At 56.3% G+C, this 25,169-nt stretch overlaps 2 protein-coding genes across 7 annotated transcripts; one reads left to right on the top strand and one right to left on the bottom strand.

Moving 5' to 3' along the window:
* The first annotated feature begins 99 nt into the window (after nt 1-99).
* Nucleotides 100-17,709, top strand: ANKS3 (ankyrin repeat and sterile alpha motif domain containing 3). 4 transcript variants are annotated; one of them, XM_039731718.1, is made up of 18 exons: nt 100-146; nt 4,784-4,884; nt 5,011-5,186; nt 5,586-5,784; nt 5,990-6,111; nt 6,886-6,967; nt 7,646-7,781; nt 8,091-8,249; nt 9,297-9,422; nt 9,865-9,983; nt 10,280-10,447; nt 10,899-11,023; nt 11,281-11,422; nt 11,953-12,125; nt 13,271-13,386; nt 14,292-14,375; nt 14,817-14,912; nt 15,218-17,709. In XM_039731718.1, the coding sequence occupies exons 3-17, from the start codon at nt 5,017-5,019 to the stop codon at nt 14,897-14,899; spliced, it is 2,004 nt and encodes a 667-aa protein (XP_039587652.1). In that variant the 5' UTR covers nt 100-146; nt 4,784-4,884; nt 5,011-5,016; the 3' UTR covers nt 14,900-14,912; nt 15,218-17,709. The 4 variants fall into 4 exon arrangements, with proteins under 4 accessions (XP_039587652.1, XP_039587649.1, XP_039587651.1 ...); XM_039731715.1 differs by lacking the exon at nt 100-146 and adding an exon at nt 161-422; XM_039731717.1 differs by lacking the exons at nt 100-146; nt 15,218-17,709 and adding exons at nt 161-422; nt 15,030-15,205 and having other exon boundaries at nt 14,817-14,944.
* A 707-nt stretch (nt 17,710-18,416) lies between these two features.
* On the bottom strand, nt 18,417-24,429 carry LOC120512911 (glucagon receptor-like). Of its 3 annotated transcripts, XM_039731730.1 has the most exons (14): nt 24,333-24,429; nt 23,547-23,693; nt 23,290-23,386; nt 22,889-22,996; nt 22,499-22,620; nt 22,298-22,404; nt 22,071-22,227; nt 21,415-21,574; nt 21,169-21,229; nt 20,890-20,959; nt 20,426-20,514; nt 20,132-20,270; nt 19,810-19,851; nt 18,417-19,690 (listed from the first exon to the last, which is right to left on the bottom strand). In XM_039731730.1, the coding sequence occupies exons 2-14, from the start codon at nt 23,613-23,615 to the stop codon at nt 19,619-19,621; spliced, it is 1,293 nt and encodes a 430-aa protein (XP_039587664.1). In that variant the 5' UTR covers nt 23,616-23,693; nt 24,333-24,429; the 3' UTR covers nt 18,417-19,618. The 3 variants fall into 3 exon arrangements, 2 of the variants coding, with proteins under 2 accessions (XP_039587664.1, XP_039587662.1); XM_039731728.1 differs by lacking the exon at nt 24,333-24,429 and having other exon boundaries at nt 23,547-24,295; XR_005630158.1 differs by lacking the exons at nt 18,417-19,690; nt 19,810-19,851; nt 20,132-20,270; nt 20,426-20,514; nt 24,333-24,429 and having other exon boundaries at nt 20,907-20,959; nt 21,169-21,250; nt 23,547-24,295.
* Nucleotides 24,430-25,169: the final 740 nt, after the last annotated feature.

The raw sequence follows: 25,169 nt of genomic DNA, 5'->3' as shown, positions 1-25,169 counted from the left end.
CCGCCCCCCGAACGGGCTCCTCCCATTGGTCCGGCCCCGCGGGGGCTCTTGGGTGTTGTAGTCCACAGGCCGTGAGGGCGGGGGCGCTCCCGGCATGCCCTGCGTGTCCCAGACTAGTTCCGGCGGCGGCGCTCACCGGGGCGCAGGTGAGGGAGCGGCGGGGCTGGGGCGGGACAGGACGGCGGCGAGGAGCCGCAGCGGCGGCACTCACCTCTGGGGCCGGCCCCGGGCACTCCCCGTTCTCGCTGTGCCCGCGGCCGTTCCTCCCCGCTCGCTGAGGTCTGCGATGCTGAGGCTGCGCTGCTGGCAGGGCCGCGAGGGCGGTGTGGGGGTAACGGCCCCGGAGCCGTGTCGCTGGGAGATGTTCGGTAACAGCCGTGTGGCGGCCGCTGTGGCCGCTCCAGCCGCTGCGTGCGCCTCAGGTGCGTTGTTGTGTGAGCGGAGCGAGCCCGGGCCGAGCCCGCGGGTGCCGGGTCCGGCTGCCTTGGCGGGCACGGCCCTGGCACGGGCACTGTGCTCCCTAATGTGGCTGCTCGAGTGCTTTTGTGCCTCTTACCTCGTTTTTCTGAGACTGTGTGATGTGCTTTAATGTGCCTCAGAGTGACGGGCTTGTGGTAGAATCACTCAGCTCAAGTGAGGTCCTTTCCTCACTTAAGCTGAGGAAAGGACCTTTAAGGTGGTTGAGTCCAGGAGCTTGGTGTATTTTGTGTATTTTCAACAGATGTGGGTAGGATTGACCTCGAGTGTTGTGGATCCAGGAATGTTTTCTCTCACCCACCTCAGGAGCCTGGTGTGGTTCCTGCAGCTGTGATTTGTGCTGGCTGAGTCGGTCAGGGAATGATATAATACAAAAATGAGATGTTCTGGTTCCTGTTGTGGCTGAGCTGGGAACAATTGCACCTAAAAAGGGATGTAAGGAGGCTTCTTTTAGTGTCTCCGATAAGTTGCTGCTGGTTTAGTAGAAATAGAGCAAAGTCAGGAGCAGAAGGGGAATGTGTTCCTGCTCTGCTCTGCCCTGGTGGGGCCTCACCTGGAATCCTGGGGGCAGCCACAATATCAGAGGGATCTGAAGCTGTTGGAGTGTCCAGAGGAGGGACAAGGGCACAGGAAGGGTCTGAGGAGCAGCTGAGGGCACTTGGATTGTTCAGCTGGAGGAGGAGACTGAGAGCAGAGCTCAGGGGGGGCTGCAGCTCCTCCCGAGGGGCAGCTCCAGTCTCTGGGACAGGGACAGGGAATGGCTGGGGTCAGGGCAGGGTCAGGCTGGATTTTGGGAAAGGTTCATCCCCCAGAGGGTGCTGGGCACTGCCCAGGCTCCCCAGGGAATGGGCACAGCCCGAGGCTGCCAGAGCTCCATGGATGCTTGGACAATGCCAGGCACAGGGTGGGATTGTTGGGGTGTCTGTGCAGGGCTGGATGATCCCTGGGGGTCCCTTCCCACTCAGGATATTCCGTGACTCTCTCTTGTCAGTTTGCTGGCTCAGTTGGAGCCTCCAGCAGCCTCCACACTTGTGGTGCCCTGGGTGTCCCTATTTTGGGACAGAAGGACACGTGTGGATGTCACCTGTGCTTGTGGGAGGGGATGTGAGAGAGTGACTTGAGCAGAGCCTGGAGCTGAGCAGTGCCTGCTGAGGGTGTTAACAGGCAGTGTTGCATTTCTTCTGTGGTGGGGGCTGGTTGCTTCTCAAACCACCTCCCGTTTATTGTAGTGTGGCTCTAAGGTGCTTTTTGCATCAGTTTTCATACTAAGTTTATTTTTTCGCTGCCTTCTGATTTGCTCAAATAGCAAACTCCAAATCCAGGGCAGTGTGGGGTTTGCTGCCTGCTCTGTGCCCCAGCACTCTACAGCTCTAACTCTGATGAATAGTTGGGTGCTGATGGATTAAATTTATTACTAATAATAATAATAACAGCAGTCTCACAAGTGTCACAGCTTGACCCCAGCTGGTTACCAAGTACCAGGCTGCTGCTCTTCCCTGCTCCATCCCTGTGGGATGGGGAGGAGAATCAGAAAAGAAAGTAAAAAACCTCATGGCTTGAGGTAAGAACAATTTAATTATTGAAGCAAAGTGAAATATAATGATAATAATTATTATCATGAGAAAATAAACCCAAAAGAAACTCAAAAGCAACATGGTTGCTTTTGATTCCCATGCTGCTGATTCCCATCTCATGTCCAAGGCATGATTGGCACCTCCCAGCCATGCTCCCCAGTTCATACACTGGGAGTCTATCAGTTCCATACTCAGTGGGATGGAACATCCCTCTGGCCAGTTTGGGTCAGCTCCCCCCTGGCCTCTTGGGCACCTCCTTGCTAGCAGAGCATGGGAAGCTGCAAAGTCCTTGATTTAGGGTAAGCACTGGATAGCAGCAACCAAAGCATCAGTGTGTTATCAGCATTCCTCTCATCCTAAATCCACAATCAGCCTGTGCCAGCTGCTGGGAAGGCAATGAGCTCTATCCCAGCTGAAAGCAGGACAGCAGAGCTGAGGGAGGCCTCTAACAAATGTGAACTTGTCACTCTGTCCCAAAGCAGGGGAACAGCCTGTGACTGTTCAGGAGGTCTTTGTCAAACTACTCTTAGTGACCCAGTGTCCCTCGGTACTCTCATGTTTACTTTTACAGGGATTTTTGTGGGCTTTATCTAAAATGTTCTGTGCAGTGACTTGAGCTTCTTAGGTCCTGTTGTGCTGCCCTGTCCCTGGCAGTATCCAAGGCCAGGTTGGATGGGACTTGGAGAACCTGGGATAGTGGAAGGTGTCCCTGCCACGGCAGGTGGTGGGACAGGATGGACTTTGAGGGCCCTTCCAACCCAAACCATCCTGGTGATGTGATGGATTATTATGTATTGGATGCTTGTGTCACATGTCCCCTCCAGGCTCCTCCTCTTTGCCCCAGACAACTCTGATTTTGTTTCATTCAGGTCTTTTCATTTCAGTCCTGAGGGTTCTGATCACTCTTGTTGTCCTGGAGATTGTGAGCAGCTTGCAGAGCTGACAACCTGCTGAAGTTCAGTGTGAGGGGGATCTCAGAGCTTTAAAAAGTAAAAAGCAAATATGTAGGCAGAGCACAGGGGAGGTGTAGGAGGCTGAAGGTCCTGGGTGTTCTGTCCTGTCCTTATTGCCCTGCTGACTGTGGATCACCTCACCAAGGCTGCAGTGGGAACTTGTACCTGAGAGAGGCTGATTCTGACAAACACCAAACACCTGAGTGCTTTATAATTAATGTACCCAGTTAACAAGGAGTGTAGAGAACAACCAGCTAGACTTGCACCTAAATATTCTTCTACAAACTGCCCTGGATTCTACCTCCTTTCACTGCCTTTTGGCCTCCCTGGGGCAGCTTTAATCTGTTCTAGTGAGAAACTCCTACTTTCCCCCTTATGATCCACTCCAGTCCACTTAGCTCTCCTTGTGTTTTGATGTGAGGAGTTCAGGCCCTTCCCTTGTCTCTGTGTGATCTTGTCTGAGGCTCCTACCAGCTGATGGAATACAATAGATGGTGCTTTTGTAGTCTTAACAAGCTGAGAATGAGGGAGGGGAAGAAAAGGAAGGTGGGAGAGAAAGGGTCCGGGTGGGGATTGAAGAGGTAGGAATGAAAGGTGTTTTCTTATTGTATAAGAAAAGGGGCTGGTGCTTGCAAGGCAAAGACTCCCAGTTGCTCATAAAACAGGAGTATGGTCTTGAAATGTTACAGCTGAGGGATTCTGAGAAGCAGCTGCTGCTGAGAAACCTTCTTGCTCTCTTTTATTCCTCACCAGTGCCACATTTGACTGACCCCAGAATGAATCCAAGGAATTAAATTGGCGAGAAGTTACCAGGAAAAAGGACTTTATGTTGGCTTAGCTTATGTAGAGGGACCAGGCAAACCTCAGGAGTGCTGCATGGTGGGCAGTGAGACTGCAGGGAGGGGGAAGCAATTCCCATGGGATTGCCTGGAACAAGCTGCCCAGAGAGGCTGTGGATCTCCTTCTCTGGAGATGGACACAGCCCTGTGTAATGTGCTCAGAGAACCCTGCTGGAGCAGGGAGGTGGGGTGAGATGACACCCAGTGGTCCCTTGCAACCCAAACCACTCTGGGATTCTGTGTCCTGGAGCTGCAGCTGTGCTGAGCAGCTCTTCATGAAGTGCCAACAAGAACACTCTCCTGAGAGAGGTTCAAATGATTAGTCTGCAGTTGCTCCCTAAGGCTGGGACTGGGATAAACCTTTCAGGCAGTCCTGGAGCTGGAGAAGCTGTGTAATTAAGTTGTGTCTGCAGGAGGGGGGTGTGCTTGGATAATGAATGGGCAGGTGTGCTGCTGCTCCCAGTGTTTCAGCATTTTCCAGAATTCACTGAGATGGGGCTACTTCTGAAGGGCTGAAACAATAAATGGTAGAAACAATCTGCTTACAACCTGTTGGCAGTGGAGGGTGCACCCTCTTCAGGTGACAGAGTGGTTTTGGGAGCAGTGGGCAGTTGTCATTATTAATGACCGTGTCCTGATTTAATCAGGACCATCCGGTAATGCAAGACAGATGGACAAGACCAGGAATGTCTGAGACATTAATTCTTAATTCTCTCCCTGCGTTATAAAACATGCAGAGCAAGAATTACATCCTTTTGTAAAACACTAAGCCTACCTTCAGGTCTTAAATAGATGTTTAGTCTTCTCTTGCCGAGGTTATTCAAAGCTGCCTTAGGCATGTTTGGATTAGGCAGGGAGGAAATAAAGCCACTGCTTCTGCCATGTTAAAAGGAGATTTGAAAGATGTGGGGTTTAGCATTATTGCCTTTTATTTTTCCAGTGTACTGGAATCCCAGAGTTCTCGACAGCAGGAGAAAACTTCCAGCAAAATCTTCTCAGCAACAGTTATTGCTTCAGACTGAGGAGTCAATCAAATTTGTGGTAAGAATTTGAAACCTCACACATCTGAGCTGGCCTCACCTTCCAAGCCTGTGGCAGCTTGGAGCTGCAATTGCATGGAAAACAGGGATCAGCAGCTGAGTGCTGTGCTCTGCTTTGGCTCCTCAGGGCGGCATGTCGGAGCTGAGTGACGAGGCCAGCGAGTCGGAGCTGCTGAGCCGCAGCCTCTCCATGTGGCACGGCGTGGGGCCCGTGCTGTGCCGGGAGGAGCTGGACGTGCCCCTGGACCTGCACACGGCCTCCTCCGTCGGGCAGTACCAAGTGGTGCAGGAGTGCATCCAGCGGTGAGCGGGGCTGGGCGGGGCAGGCTGGCTGCCACCTGCTGCAGGTGTGCTTGTCACCGGTGCCACGCTGGTCGGGGCAGCAGGGACACGTCACTGCGACTCCCAAAGGGTTCTTGGCACAAAGTTTCCAGGGGCAAATCTGCTGATAAAAATGATCTCCGTAGTGTTTTAGTAGGAGGTGTGTCCTCCCCATAGCAGGGGGTGGAATGAGGTGGTCTTTGAGGTCCCTTCTACCCCAAAGCATTCTGTGAGTCTGCAGTCTGGGGGAGGTTGTGCTGGAGCTGGTAGGAATTCCCATGCAGGCTTCAGTGCTAGATGATAACAAGAGTCTGCAGAAGCCAGCTGTGGTCCACAGCTCCAGCACAGTAGTTCATGTGACTTCTTTCCTCTGTTCCTTAGCGGAGACCTGGATTTGAACCAGAGGAACTGTGGGGGCTGGACCCCACTCATGTACGCTTCCTACATCGGCCACGACAACATCGTGCACCTGCTGCTGGAAGCGGGAGTGAACGTGAACATCCCCACCCCAGAAGGCCAGACTCCCCTCATGCTGGCCTCCAGCTGTGGCAATGAGAGTGTTGCTTACTTCCTTCTACAGGTGTGTATCCCATAAACACAGGTAAAGCCACAGCTCATGGTTTAAATGCTCAGGGTGGGATTATCCACAAGCTGCCACTTTGTGTTCTGTTCTGAAGCCCGCTTTGTGGTGGAATTTAAATTAAACTCCTGGTGTCCCAGCATAAAGGGTCAGTGGCTGAAAGCCTGAGCAGATGCAATAAGGAATATTGTCTGTTCTCTTGCAGCAAGGGGCAGAGCTGGAGATGAAGGACATCCATGGCTGGACTGCTTTGTTCCACTGCACCAGCGCTGGGCACCAGCAGATGGTCAAGTTCTTACTGGAGAATGGTGCAAATGCCAACTGCAAGTGAGGAGGAATCTGTCATTGCATGTGGGAGTCCTTAAAATCAGAGGGTTTTGGGAAAGCTGTAAAAGGCAGGCCTCAGAAATAACAGAACTGCAATTAGAGTTCCATGTACAAAGACCCCTGGCCAGCAATAATTTCATTGTAATTTCATTGTCATTTGTCATTCAGCATGAAAGCAACAGGTGGCAGATGAACACACTCCAACAAACACTAAACACCTGCTTTTGTCTTCCCGCTGTACCTCAGAATGTGGCACAGCTAATACAGGGACAGGTGACCTGAAAACTCAATTGAAGTCTGCCTGTGCTGCCACTGTTTATTAAACTAAGATCAAGGGAAATTAGATTTACTGCTTGTTTAATTATCAGCTAAACACTGACACCTTCTGAACTCAAGTGCACTTCAGAAGTCTTTTTATTGATTTTTTTTTATATACTCGGAGTTCAGGTTGGTTTTTGAAGTGTGCCCTGCATTCCCATGCCCTGGGGACTACCACACATTTATGTACATGGAATTGCCTGAGGGCAACAAGAGGTTCTTCCTTTATTAGCTCCTGCAAAAGTGATTTGGGCTCTTAAAGGCAGGTCTGCAGCTGGAAGAGTAATCTGTCGCTGTGCAGCCAGTTTAGGAACACTGAATCTCTACAGGGAATTAATTCTACAACAGGACAGCCAGTACATCATAGAGTCTGTGATCAGCAAAGGTTAAGGGGTGCTCTGTTAGGGAATGGCAGAACTTCAGCTGTGGTTATACCTGTGTGTATTCTCTCCCCAGGGAGCCAGTGTATGGATACACACCTCTGATGGAAGCAGCTGCTTCTGGCCATGAGATAATTGTTCAGTACCTTCTCAATCATGTAAGTGTCTTGACAGTTCTCTGTTTAGCCGAAAGTCTGGTTCCAGCCCTCAGAGGAACTACCACAAATTTGACACCATGCTTTTTCTGGCAGTGTTGTGCTTGCTCCTTGATGACAGTCACCTCTGAAGTCCTAGACTTTCAGGACTGTTTTCAGAGAATCTGCTTTCTGCAGGCTGGTACCATGATTTTACACTGGCCTTGCAGGAATAGGAATGAGGTCTGACTGTCCAGATGTAACTGAATAATGACTGAATTAGAAAACAACTGAAGCCTGTAAACACACTGCCTTCTGTTTACAGGCTTGCATGCTCAGGGTACTGGACATCTGCATCCAAAAGCTCATGAGCATGCAGGGCTCTTACACAGTTTGGTTTAAGTCCCCTTTGACTGGTCCAGCTTACTGCCAGAAGGAGGCAGCAATGCAAAACACTTCAGATCAAACAAACCTGTTCCCAGTGGCAATGCACAAGAGCCCTGGGCTATTTGACGTTCAGGAATTAGAGAGACTGGAGATAACTAGAAAGGCATTCAGGGTATTAGTGCAGCTTGAACTGTCTGTCAAAGGTGAGCCTGTATTACTGATGTAGGAGCTAAGACAATTTTGGGGTTTTTTTTCATATACATATATTTTTTTTTACACTGCCCTCTGCACTTAACCAGGTATTTTTTTCTGCAGGGAGTGAAGGCAGATGTCAGAGATAACACTGGAGCCACAGCACGGACCCTGGCCATGAAGTATGGCCACACCAAGATTGTGGGGCTGATAGATTTGCATGCAGCCCCAGTGCCCAAGGTCTTCTGCAGAGGTCCAGGTAACAGATGTTTGACCTTGCTCATTTTAAGATGGAACCTGAAGTGAGGTGTTTGATAGTTTGAGAGTATGTTATACTGTGTAGATAGGGTAGTGCTACCTGGTCTATCCTGGAAATTCCAGCATTTCTGAGGATGAAAAAGGCATGAATCCAACAACTCGTCTGCTGGCTCTTTCTGACCTAGGTTAGCTGTTTTACCTTCACTCTTTAACATTTGTCTTTTTCTTTCCACTGCACTTAGAGGACCTGTAGCAAGTAAAACAGGCAAATGACTTCCTGTGCTGCTAACAACCTGTGTTTGAACTACAGGCAACTATGAGGAGCTGAGTTCTTCAGATGAGTCATATTCTGCTCCCCAGAGACAGAGACCTGCTCGTAGGACCAAGGGTCCCAGCATCCATGAGGGGCCCCAGGCCTTGGCCAAGATCACAGCAATTGGCCTTGGTGGAAGGAAGCAGTCTTGCTATGGTGAGGAGAGTTGGGAGACTGAGGGACAGTCCCCTGAGACCTCAAATGCACTGTAGCTGTTCCTGCTATCCATTTTTAATTTGTTGGGATTCGTGTGTGGTTCGTACAGAACAAAGATAGCTTTGTATGAAGGTGTTCACTACCCAGGGTCTGGGTTAGAAAGAAAACCCCCTGAACTTTTTTGTCAAGGCTGGATATTGATGAGTGGGATACTTTTCTGCTCTCAGCTGCTGTTCCCCTGACTCTTGAGAACAGTTCGGTTTCCCTTTTTAGGCAGGCTCAAAAGTTTGAGACCCCTTCTGAAGCTGATGACAGGGAGGTGCTCACAGCGACCAAGAAATCATTGATCATAAGAGTGAACTTGTGAGTTTTGCCTTCCCTGATGCTTGAAATGCTTCTAAAAATGGAATTGCAAAACCTTTGCAATAGACCAAGAGAAAGATGATCCCAGTTAGACATCCTGGATGCAGTGCTAGGACATTTGCTTTGCTGTCTGTCACAGGTATTTCTCAGACTGGTTGCTTGGAATAACCAAGATTACGGACTTGAAAGCGTGTTCAAAGCTCAGTTCATTCTCTTAAACACAAGTCTGTTATCCTCCAGGCTGTATTGGAATGATGTTGTCAGCTTCTTAAATGCCAGTGGGATTCTCCTGGTGTTTTAGCACAGCTGCAGGGGGTGTTGGCTCTGCAGGGTGTGCAGGGCTGCTCTCCTAAGCAGCTGTATCTCCCCTTCCATAATTTGGTATAACAAGGAGAGGAGTGCTGGAAGCTGCTGTTTAAGTTACATCTCTGCTATAAGGTGTTTTCTCTGACTTTCTTTCAATGTGAGCATGTAAATGAAGTTCTTGTGCTGTGGGGTCATGTGAGGGAACTGCAGAAACTTGTATTTCTCAGGTGCTCTCTGTGATTTTTAGAATGAAACTTGTCAGTTGCGAGCACAGTCTCTCATTTTGGTGATTTTCAGATCCAGAAGTAGTGACATTTTCTGGAGCAGCCTCCCTGATTAACTTACATCCTAATCTGTTTCCCTTCCTGTTGCACACAGAGCAGGTGCCCCCTCAGGGCTACGTCACCTTCAGCAACGATGGCAGCTGTGTGCCAGGTGTCATCCGGCACAGGGACGTCACCTCCCCAATCAATGAGCTGGACGTGGACAGCAGCAGCAGCAGGGGTAGGTCACTGGCTCAGGAAGGTCCAGCTTGCAGTGCACACCTGAGTGTGAGTCCAGGCCTTGGCTTCCTTTCCCACTAAGATGCTGAGACTGGAATGTCTCTCCTGAGGGAAGGCTGGGATGGTTTAGCTAGAGAAGATAAAGCTCAGTGTGGTAATTTAATCAGTTAGTACCGAAGTCTGAAGGAGGGTGGGAAGAAGACAGAGCATGGCTGTTACCAGAAGTGTCTCTGGTGGCAAACAGACTTGGGGAAAGAAGAGTGCTGGGGATCAGATGTGAAATCTCTACCTCAGGGTCATCTTGTATCCTGGGTGCTGCACATGAAGCCTTGCTCTGAATCTCCCCTTCCTTTACACCTCCTGGAGGTTTTGCTGGTAATTGTGTAACAAATCCAGAATGTAACAAAGTTGTACTTCAATATTTTTTTCCTGTTCCTTTTCAGAGGATAGTGCTTTGTCTAGCAACAGCTTGGGAACCATCAGGAGCAGCAGCAGCAGCAGCAGTGAATGCCTAATTAGAATCCCAGGAGTCAGCAGCGAAGGCTCCTTGGAAAGCAATGAGGTGGATTTTCTTTTCTTTGCCTTCAGCTTGGGCAGTGCTTTTACCCTTGGGAGACTCTATTCCCATGGGAGCCTGTAGGGCCAGGCTGGGTGAGGAAAGGCTCTTCCAGGGACAGGAAAACTAAGGAAGGGAAGAGGTTGAAGGTTACTCACAGCTCACATGGGTCATGGCAGCTCTGGGGCTGCAGTACAAAAGGGCCTTTAAGTCTTGTAGGAGCCTGTACTTGTTAGCCCCCTGATCCTGACATCTCTGCACAATCATCCTTTCCATTCTGTGGGTGGTTTTTTCTGTTCCAGGACTCTGACCACACCAACAGCCCCCCGAGTCGGAAACAAGCCAAGAGCTTTAAGGGCAAGAGCCGCTGCAGCAACAGTGACAGCCAGTGGAGCCAGTGCCAGGGGAAGGCTGGGGGCTGCTGCCAGCACCTGGTCTGTCCTGAGCCCCCGGCCTACACAGGGCCCCAGGTAACCACAGACTTGTCCTGCAGGCTCTGTCACTGTGCCAGGTGTGGGAGGCTTTCCAAAGTTACCAAAACACCTTGTATTCCAAACTTAAATGCTTGTGAAACAGAAATTTTTTGTAGAGGAGCTGTTTGCTGAGATGTTACTGTTGCTGGGAGGGGTTTCCTAGGCCCTTCAGCCCTGTGGGTGGGCTGTCAAACCTGGCAGTGGGGTGGGCTGGAGTAGCTGATTCTGTGTCATTCTGCTCTGCCCTTGTTAGAGGGGGCATGGCTGCAGCAGAGGCCAGGCCTGGTGTGTGACTGGAGAAGGGCAGGGAACCACAGGAAGTTGTGGTTGCTGCTGGAACCCAGAAAGGTGCTACCAACAGCATGAGGAAGCAAATATTTGTGATTAGGAGGAATGGTGATGCTTTTGTTGAGAGGGTGTAAATAAGTTTGTTTTGTCTGGGCTGCAGGACCTGGCAACGTTCCTTGAGGAGATTGGGTGCCTGAAGTACCTGCAGGTGTTTGAGGAGCAAGACGTGGACCTCCGGATCTTCCTGACCCTCACAGAGAGTGACCTGAAGGAAATAGGCATCACGTGAGTGTCTGTCCTGTCTGTGCCAGCTTTGCCCTACAAACCATCTCCAGCCTGGTCAGGAAGGTTTAGCTGGGGAGTGCTGCTCTCTTCTGGCTGCCCCCACACAATCTGACATCCCCATGTCGTCCGCTGTAACACGTTCCTGCTTCTGGAGGTACCTTGGAGAGACCAGGACACTGCAGAGGTGCTCATGGCGTCCTGTTGTGCTCAGGGACAGGTGATGCTGGGCCTGACCCGTGTTGGTTGCATCCCCCCAGGCTGTTTGGCCCCAAGAGGAAGATGACGTCGGCCATCGCGCGCTGGCACAGCAGCGCCCGCCCGCCCAGCGACGCGCTGGAGTTGGCCTACGCCGATCGGCTGGAGGCGGAGATGCAGGAATTGGCCATCCAGCTGCACAAGGTGAGGCTGCTGCCAGCTCCTCAGGGCCCTACACCCTGCAGGAAGCCATCAGTGCTGTGGTTTTGTTGTGGCTCTGATGGTTTTTCCTTCACCTCAAGCCCTAACTTAGAGTGGACACACTTGGTGTACAAACAGCACAAGTACAACTCACCCACTCCTTATCCTTGGTGCTCCTTTGTGTCTGTTTCCCATCCATCTATAGGAACTATAGGAGCCAGGGGCAGGAATCAAATCCCTACTCTTTCACAGCTGTGTTGTCTTTATGGTGAAGTTGTGCAGCCATCAGTGAACAGACTTGTGTTGTTTTGGGAAATTTGGACTCATAAGTAACTTTGTAAACAGAGAGGAGGGGGGAATTGTAGCTGTGGGGCTGGGCTTAGTGTGGAGAGAACCTTTTCTCAGTGTACAAGCTTCATTCAGCTTCCTTTCCCACTGGAAAGGAACATTCTGGCTGCCTGAGGCATTAAAATAGCAGGGACTCCAGAGATGTTCAGTGCTCCCAGCCTGATCCCCAGTGTGCTCTGCTGCAGAGGTGTGAAGAGGTGCAGGTGATGAAGGGCCAGGTGTGCCAGGAGCAGAAGCTGCGTGCAGTGGCCGAGAGCTGTTTGATGGAGCGGGATGAGACCTGGAATGCCATCCAGTGCCAGCTCAGAGAGGCTCAGGCCATCACCACAGATGCTGGAGTCCTGCTGGATCAGATCAAGTAAGTCATTCCCAGGAAGTGACACTGAGACTGCTGGGAAATGGCATTTGGGGTCATAGTGGCAGCCTTGCAGGTGATGCTCAGGGAAAGGCAGGAGGGCTCACCTGGCACCTGAACACATTTGGATCCTGCCTGACTTTCCTTAGTGAAAAGCCACAGCCATGGGAGCACATGTGAAGCTTTGGTCAGATGCATGAGCTGGAAGTGGCCTTTTTGGGGGTGCTGGGTGCCTCTGTTTCAACTAGAAGCAACCAAAAGGCTGAGGCTGTGCCTACCCAGGGTAAGAGTTGGTGATCAGGACCTTTTTGAATACAAAAATGAGTTTTTAACCCATACCCTGTCAAAGGATGTGCAGTAACTCGCAAGTGAATAATATTTTTCTTGCCGCTCTGTGACGGTTGGCAGAATAATCTAAATAACTTCCTGACACTCCTTTTACTGCCTTTGTGATGCTTTTCTCTGTGCCCCAGTTGGACTCCTCTCATGGGCCTTGTTCTGTCCAGTGATACAATGGGGATATCCCTGAAAGTGGCATAAATCCTGCTGCTGATGGATCCCAGCCCAAGGGAGTGGGGTTTGCTTGCTGCCAAGCCAGAGTGAGCTGAATTTGGATCCAGAAGCTCAGCAGAGCAATATTCCCACTGCAAGGGGCAGAGCCTGGCCTTTCCCCCTGACTGAGGAGCTGAGGCTGCCGTGGAAGGGCCCTGCCATGCTCTGGACATACACTGCTTGAATTGGTGGGATGGTGATGACAGCCTGAGAGCCTGGGTGCCCCTCATGCCTCTCCTGAGGTCATTTCCTTTGCCCGTTAGAAACCTTGGATTGGGCCTGATTGTCCCACAGACCAACACAGCCCCTGGCTTGGGCTTCCTGCTGCTCACCCCAGCCCCTCCTTGTCTTGTCCCCCCACAGCTCCTCTGTGCACGGGGCAGAGCTGGCAGTGGCTGGGAGCTGAGCAGTGCCAGCACCCCAGGCTTGGGCTGAGGCACCACTTCCTCCTCCCGGGAAGCAGCAAGGAGCAGGTTGTACCCCAGGGCCTTAGGGGCGCTGCCCGGGCACCCCACGCAGGTACTGCAGGCTGTAGGGGTGTGACGTGTCACTGCAGCGCGTCCCTGGCCCTGCTGATGGCTGTGTTGGTTTGGCAGGAGCTGCCAGGCAGAGCTGTCGGCGCGGCTGGCCCCGGAGCGGGCGGGCGATGGCGCGCCAGGCACGCGGGAGCAGCGCGGCACCGGGGAGAGCGAGCGGCCCGGGGAGCGCCCAGGTGAGCCCAGGGCAGCGCCCTGCTTGTCTTTCCTTGCTGAAAGTCAGACAGATGGGAATGGATGGGCAGCCAGACTCTGAGAGTGAGACGAGTTCTTGCTCAGGAGAAGCATTTCAAGCTCTCAGGGCATTTGGACTGGAACTTGCAGAGTTTCTCAGCAAGTTTTGCAGTCTGGCAGGCATTTGTGGCTAAAAATGCAGAGCTGTAGCACAGGCCCCTGTGACAGCCCTGCTTCAGGGATCTGTGGCTGCACTTCAGGTTTGTTTCCACCCTGAGCACTGCAGCAGGGTCTGAACCAGAAAGGGTGGTTGGTTCCCTAACCCACTTTGGGGATTTTGCTGTTGGATCCGTGGGACAAACCTCTGTGGCTGGGCAGGCCTGACCCAGCAGCTCCTTATCCCCAGGAGCTGGTAAATGATCCCTGGAAGTGCTCAAGGCCAGGTTGAAGGGAACTTAGGGCAACCTGGTCTACTGAAAGATGTCCCTATCCATGGCAGGAGGTGGAATGGGATGGGCTTTAAGGTCCCTTCCAACCTAAATCATTCCATAATTCTGAGACTCTCTTATCTTGCTGCCTGTGATATGCTCCTGCTGACCCGTTCTTTGCTGCCTGTGTCTTAGAAGTGAGACAAGCAGAGATCCTGCTGATTTCTGTCCACTACATTTAATCTCTTTGAGATTTTCTTAATAAACAACCCAGCGAGTCTAAAACCATAAATTCTTAAGTGGTGGAATTGCCAGAAAACCCCTCAGTTTGGCACAGGCAGCTCCAGCTCCCTTCCTATGTGATTCAGAAGCCCTAACTGGAATCCCTTTGGCTGGGGATGCTTCCCAGCAACACCAGCCCCTTGTGTGCTCTGTCCCAGAGAGCTGCAGATGGATTAACTGTGTCCCTGTCCTTGCAGTGCTGGAAGGGTGGCCACCTTCCCTGAAGTCCCTGAGCTTGCCTGAGCTGTCAGCTGTGCTGGAGGAGTGTGTGGGAGAGATGGGTAAGCTGGGAAGGACTCTGGGCATGTGGAGGGACTGTAGTGCTGGGAGAGGCATGGCTGGGTGGGCTTGGGTGGTTTGGAGTGGTTGTTAGGAGAGACCCCACAATCCCTGCTCGTTCAGGGAAGTCTCCAGGCTCTGGGGTTGGTGCTGTCCTTGCTGCAGATCTTGGGCTCTGCATCATCCCCTGGTGACAGGTCCATGCTGAGAGGTGGGGGTGGTCCCTGCATCTCCTGCTCCGTGGAGAGAGCTGCCAGGGAAGTGGTTCCCTAATCCTGCGTCCTGTTCTCCTGGTGACAGGAAACTGTCCCAGCAACTTACAGACAGTAGAGACACCCCTGTTCTCAGAGCAGGAAGGCAGCACAGCAGTGGCTGAGTGCAGCCTGTTCTTTGCTGCTTCCTGACCCCTTCCTAATGCTGCTTTTTCTTTGGTTTGTCCTCAGGAAAAGCTCTGCAGACTGTGACTCAAAACCTCCAAAGGCTCCAAGCCCTGGGGCAGAGCGGGCAGAGCTGGCCAAAGCCATAACCGAGCCAGGAGGGTGAGTGGGAACAGCTGCCCTGCCCAGTCCAGGCAGGGCACTGAGGGGACACCATCCCTCACTGCCAGTCCCAGGCTGTGGCACTGAGGGGACACCATCCCTCACTGCCAGTCCCAGGCTGTGGCACTGAGGGGACACCATCCCTCACTGCCATGTGCCCAAAGCTTGCTCAGAGCCCACACACCAGGGCTGGGCTCTGACTCATCCTTGTGTGCCCTCTGTTGGTTCTCCCTTTGGGAAATGTGTAGCCCCTTGTCCCTTGGTCCCAGCAGAGGGTGACTGTCCCTTTCTCCTGGTGGCTGCAGGAATACTGACGTCGGGTGACTGTTCCACCCGGAAGCTGAGTGTGCCTGGGAGAGGGAGCACGGGGCCGTGCTGGCAGCACCACAGCTCTGCCAAGGGCCACCACAGCTGGCAGGGCACCGAGGAGGCCATGCCACCAGAGAACACATCTGGGAGGATGAGGGACAGCAGAGGACAACAACCAGCTGCTCTTGGGGCCTGACTCAAGGCTCCCAGGACCTTTGTTTGAAAGGTTTAGGTTTGGAGGAGAAGCTCCAAGCCTAGAAGTTTTGTCTGCCTTAAGCTTCCTGCAGCCCTTGTTGTTCAGGTCTGGGTGGTGGTAGAAAGGTGACAGTTGCACACAGCAATCAATTCATTATTCTTTTCTGTATCCCAAGCTCCCCAGGGCCTCTGAAACGTGTCCCTGGCTCCTCCTGTGCCAGAGGGATTGGCCCAGAGAATGGATCTGAGGCCATAAAAAAGGCAGTTTGTTGTGGAGGGAGTGGAGTTTGTGATGTTTGGCTCTTTGAGCTGCAGTGGAATTCAAACTGCAGCCCTGTTCCTAGTTGGAATGTCTGCTCTACTGCCACCCCAGATCTGGGCTTCAAAGCCTGTTCCTCCAACCAGCCCACTCTGGTTCACTTTGGGTTCCTGCTGCCCTCATGGGCTGGGTGTGATCACGTTGGTGGTTTAGGAATGGCATTCACTGAAACACTCCCAACTCACCCACTGCCCCTCCTCACCTCCTCTCCCCTGGGATGGGATGGAGAGGAGAACTGGAGGCACAAAAGTGAAGATCACTGGTAGAAATAAAAGCATTTTACTGGAAACAGCAATGAGATAAGGAACAGTAACAACAAAAATGTACAGGAGAGGTCCTGGTCCTGCAGAAATGACCCCTGTCCTGGCCAGAACCAGGACATCACTGTTACTCCAGCCCCAAGATGTTGGCTTTGTGGTCAGTGCTCTATGGCAGAGGTCATTGGCCTGGTTGTGCCAAGATCCCAGCAAGGCAGGGATCCCCTGGAAAAACAGGAGAGAGAAGGAAGAGCTGGGACTACTGAGCTTCCCATGCCTCTGACAAGCAGGGGAGTGCCAAGGCAGCAGAGCAGGAACAGGGATAGCTCTGTGCCCCATGGGGGGTGGGCAAAGGAACCACAGCCCAGACAGAGCTGTGCTGCCAGGCCTTCCTGGCACCTTTCTCACCACTGCCTGCCTTTGATGTGCAAGCTTTAGTGCTGGGAAATAGTTCAGGGCATTTGTGGGTGGGCTTTGCCGTGGACAGGCCTGTCCCTGGGAGGGGGTGAGGGTGCTAGGGACCTTGTGTAGAGTAGTTTCCAGTGACTCTGTGTTCCCATTTTTTCCTGAGTCCTGTAAGGGGGAAAAGCCCAACATTCAAAATCTGAAGTCTAAGAGTGATGACCTTGGTGAATCAGGATGAGTCCCTTTGGGAAGAGGATGGAACTGTGTGTTCCTTCTGGTATTTGGACTTTGGGCACAGATCCCAAATACAAAAACCCATCCAGCTCCATCTTTTCAGCTGGTCACCCCTTCTGGTGAGCTGCCTGAGTCCCTTTAGGCAGGGGTGACAACTGGTCTGCCTGTAGTGTCTGTGCTTCCTGGAGCCAGCCCTTGTCCCAAACCAGGCAGCTCTGGCCCTCTCAGCTGTGACCCCGTGTGCCTGGCAGTGTTCCCCCTCTGGGTGCTGCTTCCTGCCTGTGCTTACCTCCCACCTCAGCACAGGGCACTGTTTTGTCATCTTGAGCAAATGCCATGGAGCACGTGGGCACCCAGTGCCAGCTGCGGGGTGAGCCTACTGCAGGAGCTTCATCCTGAAGAGTGTGGATGAGGTGGAGGGAATTCTCCTCATGCAGCAGCCCTGGAAACTCCTGAGAGGGCTGAGGCTGTGCTAGGAGGAGTGTTCAGGGCTTTGTCTCTCACTCCCTGTCACTGGGGAGTTCCAGGGTCTCTCCCTAGCCTTGATGGTGCCTCTGGCTGCAGTAATATGGGGGTGTTAGTGCTGTTTCCCTTAAATTTAAGGCAAAAAACCCCCAAAAACTCCTAAGGGAAAAGCCCTGGCTCAGCACTGCCCTCAGAAAGGAGGGTTGTGCAGAGCAGTGGCTGGAAGGTAACTACGGGGATTTGAGGCTTGCTTTGCTAAGTCTGAGGCTGGAATCAAGGGGATTTGGGGATTAACATTATTTATCCAATAGATTAGAATGCCTGGGAAAAGGAGGGAGAGGTGGCAGTGTGTGTGTGAAGCAAAAAGGCCCCAAACAGGTGCTGCAGGTGTAAAGGCTTCAACAAGGGTGTGAAAGGGCCCAGCAGGGCGGGGATCCTCAACAACAGCGTTTCCCTGAGGAGGCAGTTCCTTAAAGGCAGGATGTGAAGCAGCATTCCTTGCAGCCAGGGTGGCTGTGCAGGCAGCAGGAGCCTGGTGCTACCCTAAGGTGAGCTGTCTGAGGAAAAACAGCATTTGCTGATTTGGATAAATGAATAAAAGCTGAGAAGCCTGTGTGTGGTGTGTGGGTATCTGTGGAGGGAGCTGGGGCATCCTGAATAAGTTCCCTGATTTATTGCTGCAGGGCAATCAGGAATGCACACAGGGTTTTCCAGCCTTCTCTGCCAGGAGGCTGCAGGCTCAGGGGAGTGGCACTGCCTGATCCCTGAGAGCCCAGCTCTGCCTGCCTGGGTGATGTGGGAATCCAGGGGCAGCTGCTGGAGGGAGCCCAGAGGAAGCCACTGAGAAACTCCAAGGCAAGGGCTGGAGCCAGGCTCAGAGAGCTCCTCTGTTCACCTGGAGAGGAGAAGGCTCCAGGGACACCTCTGAGCTCCTGCAAGGGCCTAAAGGGGCTCCAGGAGAGCTGCAGAGGGACTGGGGACAAGGCATGGAGGGACAGGACACAGGGAATGGCTCCCACTGCCAGAGGGCAGGGCTGGATGGGATATTGGGAATTAGGAATTGTTCCCTGGGAGGGTGGGCAGGCCCTGGCACAGGGTGCCCAGAGCAGCCTGGGCCGGTGGAAGGTGTCCCTGCCATGGCAGCATAGGATGGAATGGGCTTTGAGGTTCTTTCCCCCCACCAGTCCATTCTGAGATTGAGCCCTTTCCCTCCCCTGCAGCAGACAGAAGCAGCAGGCTCTGCTTGTTGAAAAATAAATATTTATTTACATCTGAAAAGAGAGTTAATGTGTAAATTGGTCTCGTGGGGGGTTCCATCGATCCAGGACCGTTCCTGTGAGACTCCAGGCTGCTGCTGCCTCTTTGCTTTGTGTGCTCGAGGCAGCTCCTCCCTGAGGCACGGGGAGAGGCTCCCCCAGCCCGCCGGGGAAGGGCAGGGCCTGGAGAACCTCCCGTGTCCGTGGGCATCTCCTGGAGCCTGGAGGGGACTCGTGCGTTGCCAAGGAAGGAATGTGGTGGGAAGGAGCTCTGGCAGTGTCCGTGCTGCTCCCGCGGGCCAGAGCTGGGGCTGGGGGTGTCTCCAGCTGCTCTGGGCTCCTCCAGGGCAGCACAGGACCAGGACACGAGCAGCCCTGCTCAAACCACACCACCTCAGCTGCTTCCCTTGCTCCTGGGCTTCCCGGGATCCTCAGGCTGCTTGGCATGGGGGGGATGATGCTTTGGCACCCCACTGGAAAGCAGACTCCTAGGATTTTAGCCTTTGGCCAGCAAAATGATTCCTGAGCTCCTGCCAGGCTGGAAATGTAACTTTCCCCATAGAAAGCAGGGGAGGCTGGGCTGGATGCTGCACCTGGCATGGGGCAGGTTGGGCTCTGCCCCAGTGAGTTGCTGCTCTCAAATCCTTCACTCCCAAGTGGTTTTGGGGCTCCATCCTTGGCTCTGCCCATGGCAGGGGGCACCAGGGGTTGTGCAGCTGGAGAGCAGTGAGGAGGGATGGGAGCTGCTGTTCTGTCAGTGATGGGGGGGAGGCAGGAGCAGCCCCGCTGTGCAGGGCTTTACGGGGTGGCTGAGGATGTCTGGTGAGGTGTTCCTGGGCTGGGACACGGGGACAGGGAAGCCCTGGCTGTGGTGTGGGGCAGGGTGTGGGCAGCATCTCCCATTGCCACTGCTGAGCAGCAGGCTGCCCCGTGCTGCCATCCCAGCGGTGCCCGGGGGGTGTGGCTGTGCCAGGGGTTCCCTGTGAGGGAGGTGTCCTGGGGGAGGCTGCCAGGCTCTGCAGGTGCTCAGACAGGGGACAAGCAGCAGGGCTGCCCACGCAGCGATGCCAGGCGAGAGCCAGGGGTGCCACCTCCCACTCGGGTCACAGCAGGGATGTCCCTTCCAGCAGCTCCAATGTGGCACTGATCCCAGCCTGGCCATCCCAGGTGGGAACTGCCCAGCACAGCTTCCTGCAGCCTGCTGCCCTCCAGCCAGCCCTGTGGCCATTGTGGCCAGCAGCCCCTCTGCCCTGGCTGGTCACCGCCTCACTGGGCACAGCAGAGCACCGGGTGGTCAAGCTTCCAGAGCTGCCACTTCTTCTTCATCTCTGACTTCACCTGCCGTGGAGGGGAGGGATCAGGGGCTTATCTGTGGCTGTGCCCTCCCTGCAGGCACAGGGTGGGGTGGGGAAGCTGGGCAGGAGGTGCCATGGCAGGGACAGGAACAGGAACATTACCTCCTTGTTGGCAAAGCAGTACAGCACAGCCACCAGAAAGCCCTGCAGGGAGAGCCAGGAGTGAACCCCTCTGTCCCTCTCCTGGGGCTGGGATGGGCTTAGGCTCCCCCGGGCCACCCCTGAGTGCTTTTAGGGCTGGGGTCCCCATGGCACCGCTGCCCAGAGAGCACAGGGGCAGCAGCACGCTCTCATGGGCAGAGGGTGGCAGAGGTGGTGCCACCCTTCCCATGGAAGCAGCACAGGAGAGCAAGCTCAGAGAGGGAGCCCCTGATCTCTGCTCATGGTGTGCCCAGAGCAAGGATTTGTTTCACTCCCACCTCACCTGGAAGGAGTTGAGGAAGAGGGTGAAGAACACCTTGACGTAACGCAGGACGCCCGTGGTTTGCTCGTCCGTGGCGAAGATGAAAACGACCTCGTGGATCCCAAAGAGGGGAATGAGGGTCAGGGTGGCTTTGGCCAGCCTGCGGGACAGTAAGGGGACAGTAAAACTCCCAGTTAATCCCAGGGTGGTCGTTTAAGGCTGTGCAAGGTGGAGGAGAGGCTGGGGAAGAGGTCAGGGGTGTGGAGGTGGTGTTATCCCATTAGCCCAGACTGTCCCCCCCTGCTCCTGGCCCACCTCAGCTTGTAGTCAGCGTAGCCCTTCTGGTTGGCCCGGAGCTTGGCCAGGATCACCTTGAGAATCCGCATGAAGATGAGCAGGTTGATCTGGGAGGGGGAGAGGGCAAGGAGCACACAGAGCCCAGCACCCCCACCCTGGCTGTGACACTCACCCAGCAGGAGATGGCACCCCCTGTGCTGCCAAAGCTGCTGCTGCCCTTCCTCCCCTCCTGCCATCCCAAAATCCCAGCTACAGAGCAGCAGGAGCCACCCCCAGCTCCTTTCTCTGGGGTTCAGCACCCCAGCTTCCTTCATGATGTCCCAGAACCAGGGGTCAGCAAACTGCTGAACCCCCTGTGCATTTGGCTGGTCCTTGCAGGCCAACTCTCCCTCCTGGCCTCTGCTGGAAGCTTCCCAGGGCCAGGAGCCAGGGGCTGAGCTGCTGCTGTCCAAACAGACCCGGGGCTGGCAGCTGTTCCCTACCAGGGAGGCGAGCAGGATGGGGATGCGGATGATCCACCAGTAAGCCATGTTCTCGTTCAGCGCCCAGCACCTGCCGGGAGGCAGAGACAGCACCATCACCCTGGGCTGGGGCAGCATGCTCCAAGAGCTCCCCAGCCCCAGCAGGTGGATCAGGGACCCTCAGCAGCCTCTGAGCATCCCAGCAGGACCCCCCCTCCATCCATCCATCCATCCATCCATCCATCCATCCATCCATCCATCCATCATCCATCATCCCTCCATCCATCCATCCCCACTCACTCCGCGTTCTCCTTCAGGTACTTGGCGGCCATCCAGGGCACCACGAACACCACGGGGGTCCCTGCAAGTCACACAGCAAACCCTGTAAAACCAAGCGCCCTCCTGAGCCGAGAAACCACCCCTGTGCTGGGGGGCACCCGGGGTGGCAGAGCCCCCACCCCGCACCCTCCTGGGATGGGTGGGACCGCGGTGCTCCCGACACCGGGCACTGTCCCCGTCCCCGCCGCGCGCCCGGGTGGCCCCTACCCCAGCCCAGGTAGAGGTAGAGCCTGTAGTAATTCTTCTCGGAGAACACGGCCCCGATGAGCAGCTTGTAGAGGTAGACAGCTTCCACCAGGAACCAGTAGTGGTTGGCCAGGATGCAGTACTGCATCAGCACCTGCGCCGCGCGGCACCCCAGCGCTGCCTGCCAGGGAGAGCCGCGTGGGGCAGGGTGCCACGGGGCACCCCACGGCTCAGCACAGGCACCAGGCACCCAGGAGCTCATCCAGAGGGGGTGTGGTGCTGCACAGGCACCCCAAGAATGCTGAGCGCTCCCCCGTGGGGCCACAGGTGCCCTGAGAGCGCACCCAGAGGCTGCACAGGCACCCACAGACCTCACCCATCAGGGGCATGGGTGGCATCAAGGGCTCATCCCTCAGAGCTCACCCAGCAGGTGCACAGGTATCCCAAGAGTTCACCCGCTGGGTGATGGGCAGCACAGGCACCCCAAAAGTGTGTACACCAATGATTGGGCACCCCAGGACCATGCACAGGTACCCCCAGACCTCATCCATCAGGTGCATGGGCAACACCGGCACCCCCAGAGCTCACCCAGTGGGTTTCTGGGGCTGCATGGGCACTGACCCCCCACACCCTGCCCTGGCTGAGGGTCCCCACGCTGTCACCAGCCCAGCACTTGCCTCGTGGCTCAGCAGAGCCTCCCAGTCAGCCACCTGCACCAGCTGCACGCCCCAGCGCCGCTCCAGCAGCGCGTCCTTCACCATCACCGAGGTGGCCCGCAGCCCGAAGGAGGCGAACAGGTTGGCGTGGATGTAATTCCTGGTGCAGCGCAGGTTCCTGCAGGAGCAGGGTCAGGCAGGGCCGGCCCAGCGGGGCGGGAGGGAGCAGGGGCAGGGCCGTGTCCTACCGGCAGGCGGTGAGGACGAGCAGGGCGGAGATGAGGGTGAGCAGCGACAGCGAGTACCCCACGGTGTAGAGCACCTTGAAGCTCACCATGAGCCGGCGGGCGCCTTCCTGCAGGTGAGCACAGCGCGGGGAGCCCGGGTGGGTGCGTGCCCACCCCGGCCAGGCTGCCCTGGCCGTCCCTGCGCTCCCAGCCAGCTCCCACCTCCTCAGCAGTGACCTCCAGCTCATCCTCGCACTGGGAGTAGTCCCTCCAGGGCTGGCTGCCGTTCACTGTCACCCACTGGCCGTCGGTGCCACACCTGCGGCTCACCAGCCCGTGTTTCACTGCGGACACCAAGCACTGGCACAGTCCCCCAGGCTCCCCCAAGCCCCTCTCCCGGGATGAGGGATCTGACCCGGCTCAGTGCCCTGCTCCGGGGCAGCCATGGGCACAGCTGGCTCTGCACTGAGCCGCCCAGGCATCCCCTCACCCCAGGTCTGCTCATGGGTCCCTCTGCCCCTGTCAGGCGAAGGGAAGGGAACCCTGAGAGCCTCTCCACCCCCAGAAGGGCTCAGCCCTTCCAGCTCGGGGCTGGCAGGAGGGCATCCTCACCTTTCTCAAACCAGGGCAGGTAGAAGGGGCAGGAGACGTTGACGGCGGTGCCGGGGCTCCCGTCGGGCCAGCAGGCGTACATGTCAAACGTCCTGTTACAGAACAGCCCTTCCAGGGGCAGGGACAGGGACAGGGAAAGCCAACGCTCAGATTGGTGGCACAGACACACAGAGCCCTGCTATCCCAGCACCTCTGAGGGGCTGATGCCCCCCTGAAATGGGCCCATGTGCCACACAGCAGCCTCAGCCCCCAGGACACCCAGCCCTGGCTGTCCCATCTGACATGTGCAGGTCCTTGTCATCCCTCGGCTCACCCTCCGTGGGTGACGGGAGCAGAGGACGCTGGAGAGGGATAAACCCCAGCCCTGGCTGCGTGCCCCCGAGCCGGGCACGGCCGGGTACCTGCCGGGTAGGGCTCGCTCGCCATCCTCCTCAGGCACTCGTCACGGTACCGCAGCCACTCCTCGAAGGTTTTCTCCAGCACCTTGGCCCCGCCGTGCTGCAAGCCCGGGGCTGGGTCAGCGCCTCCAGCGCCGTGACTGCCCCCATGAAGCGCTGCCACACCCGGGGCCGGGCAGGAGCCGGGCAGGAGCCGCCCCGCAGGGGTCAGAGCCCGGCAGTGCCAACCCCGCTGCCCCCGGCCCCAGCCCGGCCCTCACCGGCACGGAGGAGAGCAGGCACAGCCAGGCAAGCTGCACAAGGCTCCGCAGGGATCCAGCTCCAGGCATGTCCCTCACGGCCGCTCCCAGCCTGACCAGCGCTCCCAGTGCCTTGGGGCGTCTCAAACTGGGCCGGGGACCCCGATCCTGGGGAGAGGTGGAGGGACGGGGACGGCTCGGCTCTGCCAGCCACCCGCACCCGCTGCAGGCAGAGCTGTGCCAAGCCAGCACAGGAGAAGGTCCTGGGCATGTCCTGGGCTGCCGCAGCCGCGGGTCAGGTCCCTGATGGAGCCAAAACCTCGGGCAGCGCCAGGCAGAGCAGCCGGGGTGTAAATGGATCTCACGTCTCGGATGAGCCTGCTCAGCTTCCACCCACCGCTGCCAGCCCCGAGGGGAGCAACGCCAGTGACCGGGGCTGTGACAGCGGTGACAGCCCCAGTGCCACCCCAGCGCCTGGCACCCCTGGGGGACCCAGACCTCTCTGGGGTGCCCTGGGCCCCCAGCCGGGCTGGGACCCCCATTCCAGCTGTGCCCCATCACGTCCCGCCCGGTCCTGCTGGCCGAAACCCCTCCCAGCCTGCCGGGGGCTCGGGGGAGGAGCAGCTCCGCCACCCCCGCGGCTCCCCGCTCCTCCCGGGGCTCCCCATCGCTCCGGGCTGCACGATCCCAGCCCGGCCCCCTCCTCCAGCGCGGACCTCCCGGTTTGTCCCCCACGAGGGTCCCCAGCCGGTCCCGCTCGGTGCCTGCGGTGGTCCCGGGGCTCCGCCGCTTCCTCCGCCCGCTTACCCGGCTCCGCGGGACCGGCAATCCCGGAGTCCCGCTGTTCCCGGTGTGCCCGGCAGCCTCGGCAGTGCCGGTGTTCCTGGCAGTGCCCGGTGTTCCCGTGTTCCCGTGGTTCCCGTGTTCCCGGTATTCCCGGTGTTCCCGGTGCCGCGGGCAGCCCCGGCTCCGCGAGGTGAACGCGGCGGTGACCGAGCGGCGTCTGCGGCGGAGCCGCCTCCTGCCAGCGCCGTGCCCCGACGGGAGGGGGCTTTTGGGGGGGCCTCGGGGGGAGTTCGGGGTCGGCACCGCCTCCCGGGGCTCCGGTGGGACTCGGGGGTCCCGGCGCCGCTGCCCCCACGCCCGCGGAGCTCCAGCAGGGACCCACGGAGTCCCCGGGATCACACAGGGATGGGGGTCCAGCCCAGCCCCGCCGGGGGTCTCTGACTGAGTCACACGGGATGGGGGACCAGGTCCAGGTCCAGCCCCTTTGGGAGTCCTTGGAGGAATCACACAGGGACAGGGACGGGGGTCCAAGCCCTCAAACTGTGGGTCACAGGGACTGGATCAAGGATCCAGCCCCCTTCAGCCTCCCCCAGAGCCCCTGACCCTCCACCACACAGCCCCAGGGAAAGCCCTTCACCGGCTCCGGGTCCCTCTGGCTGTCCCCTGGGCTGGGTGCTGGCATGGTGACAGCCCCTGTGCAGGCAGGGTGGGCTGTGGGGGCCACCCTCTCTTGGGGACAGTGGTGGATCCAGCACAGGACACAGCCTGTGACATCCATGGGTCCCATCATCCAGCCAGGGGAACTCCAAGGGCAGGGACAAGCCATGGGACAAGCCTGGTGGCCCCGGTCATGCTGCC

Source organism: Passer montanus, unplaced genomic scaffold (genome assembly GCF_014805655.1).
Source record: "Passer montanus isolate IOZ18808 unplaced genomic scaffold, ASM1480565v1 scaffold8, whole genome shotgun sequence".
NCBI lineage: Eukaryota > Metazoa > Chordata > Aves > Passeriformes > Passeridae > Passer > Passer montanus.
Note: the sequence above shows the minus strand (reverse complement) of the source record. Positions and strands in the feature narration are given on the sequence as shown.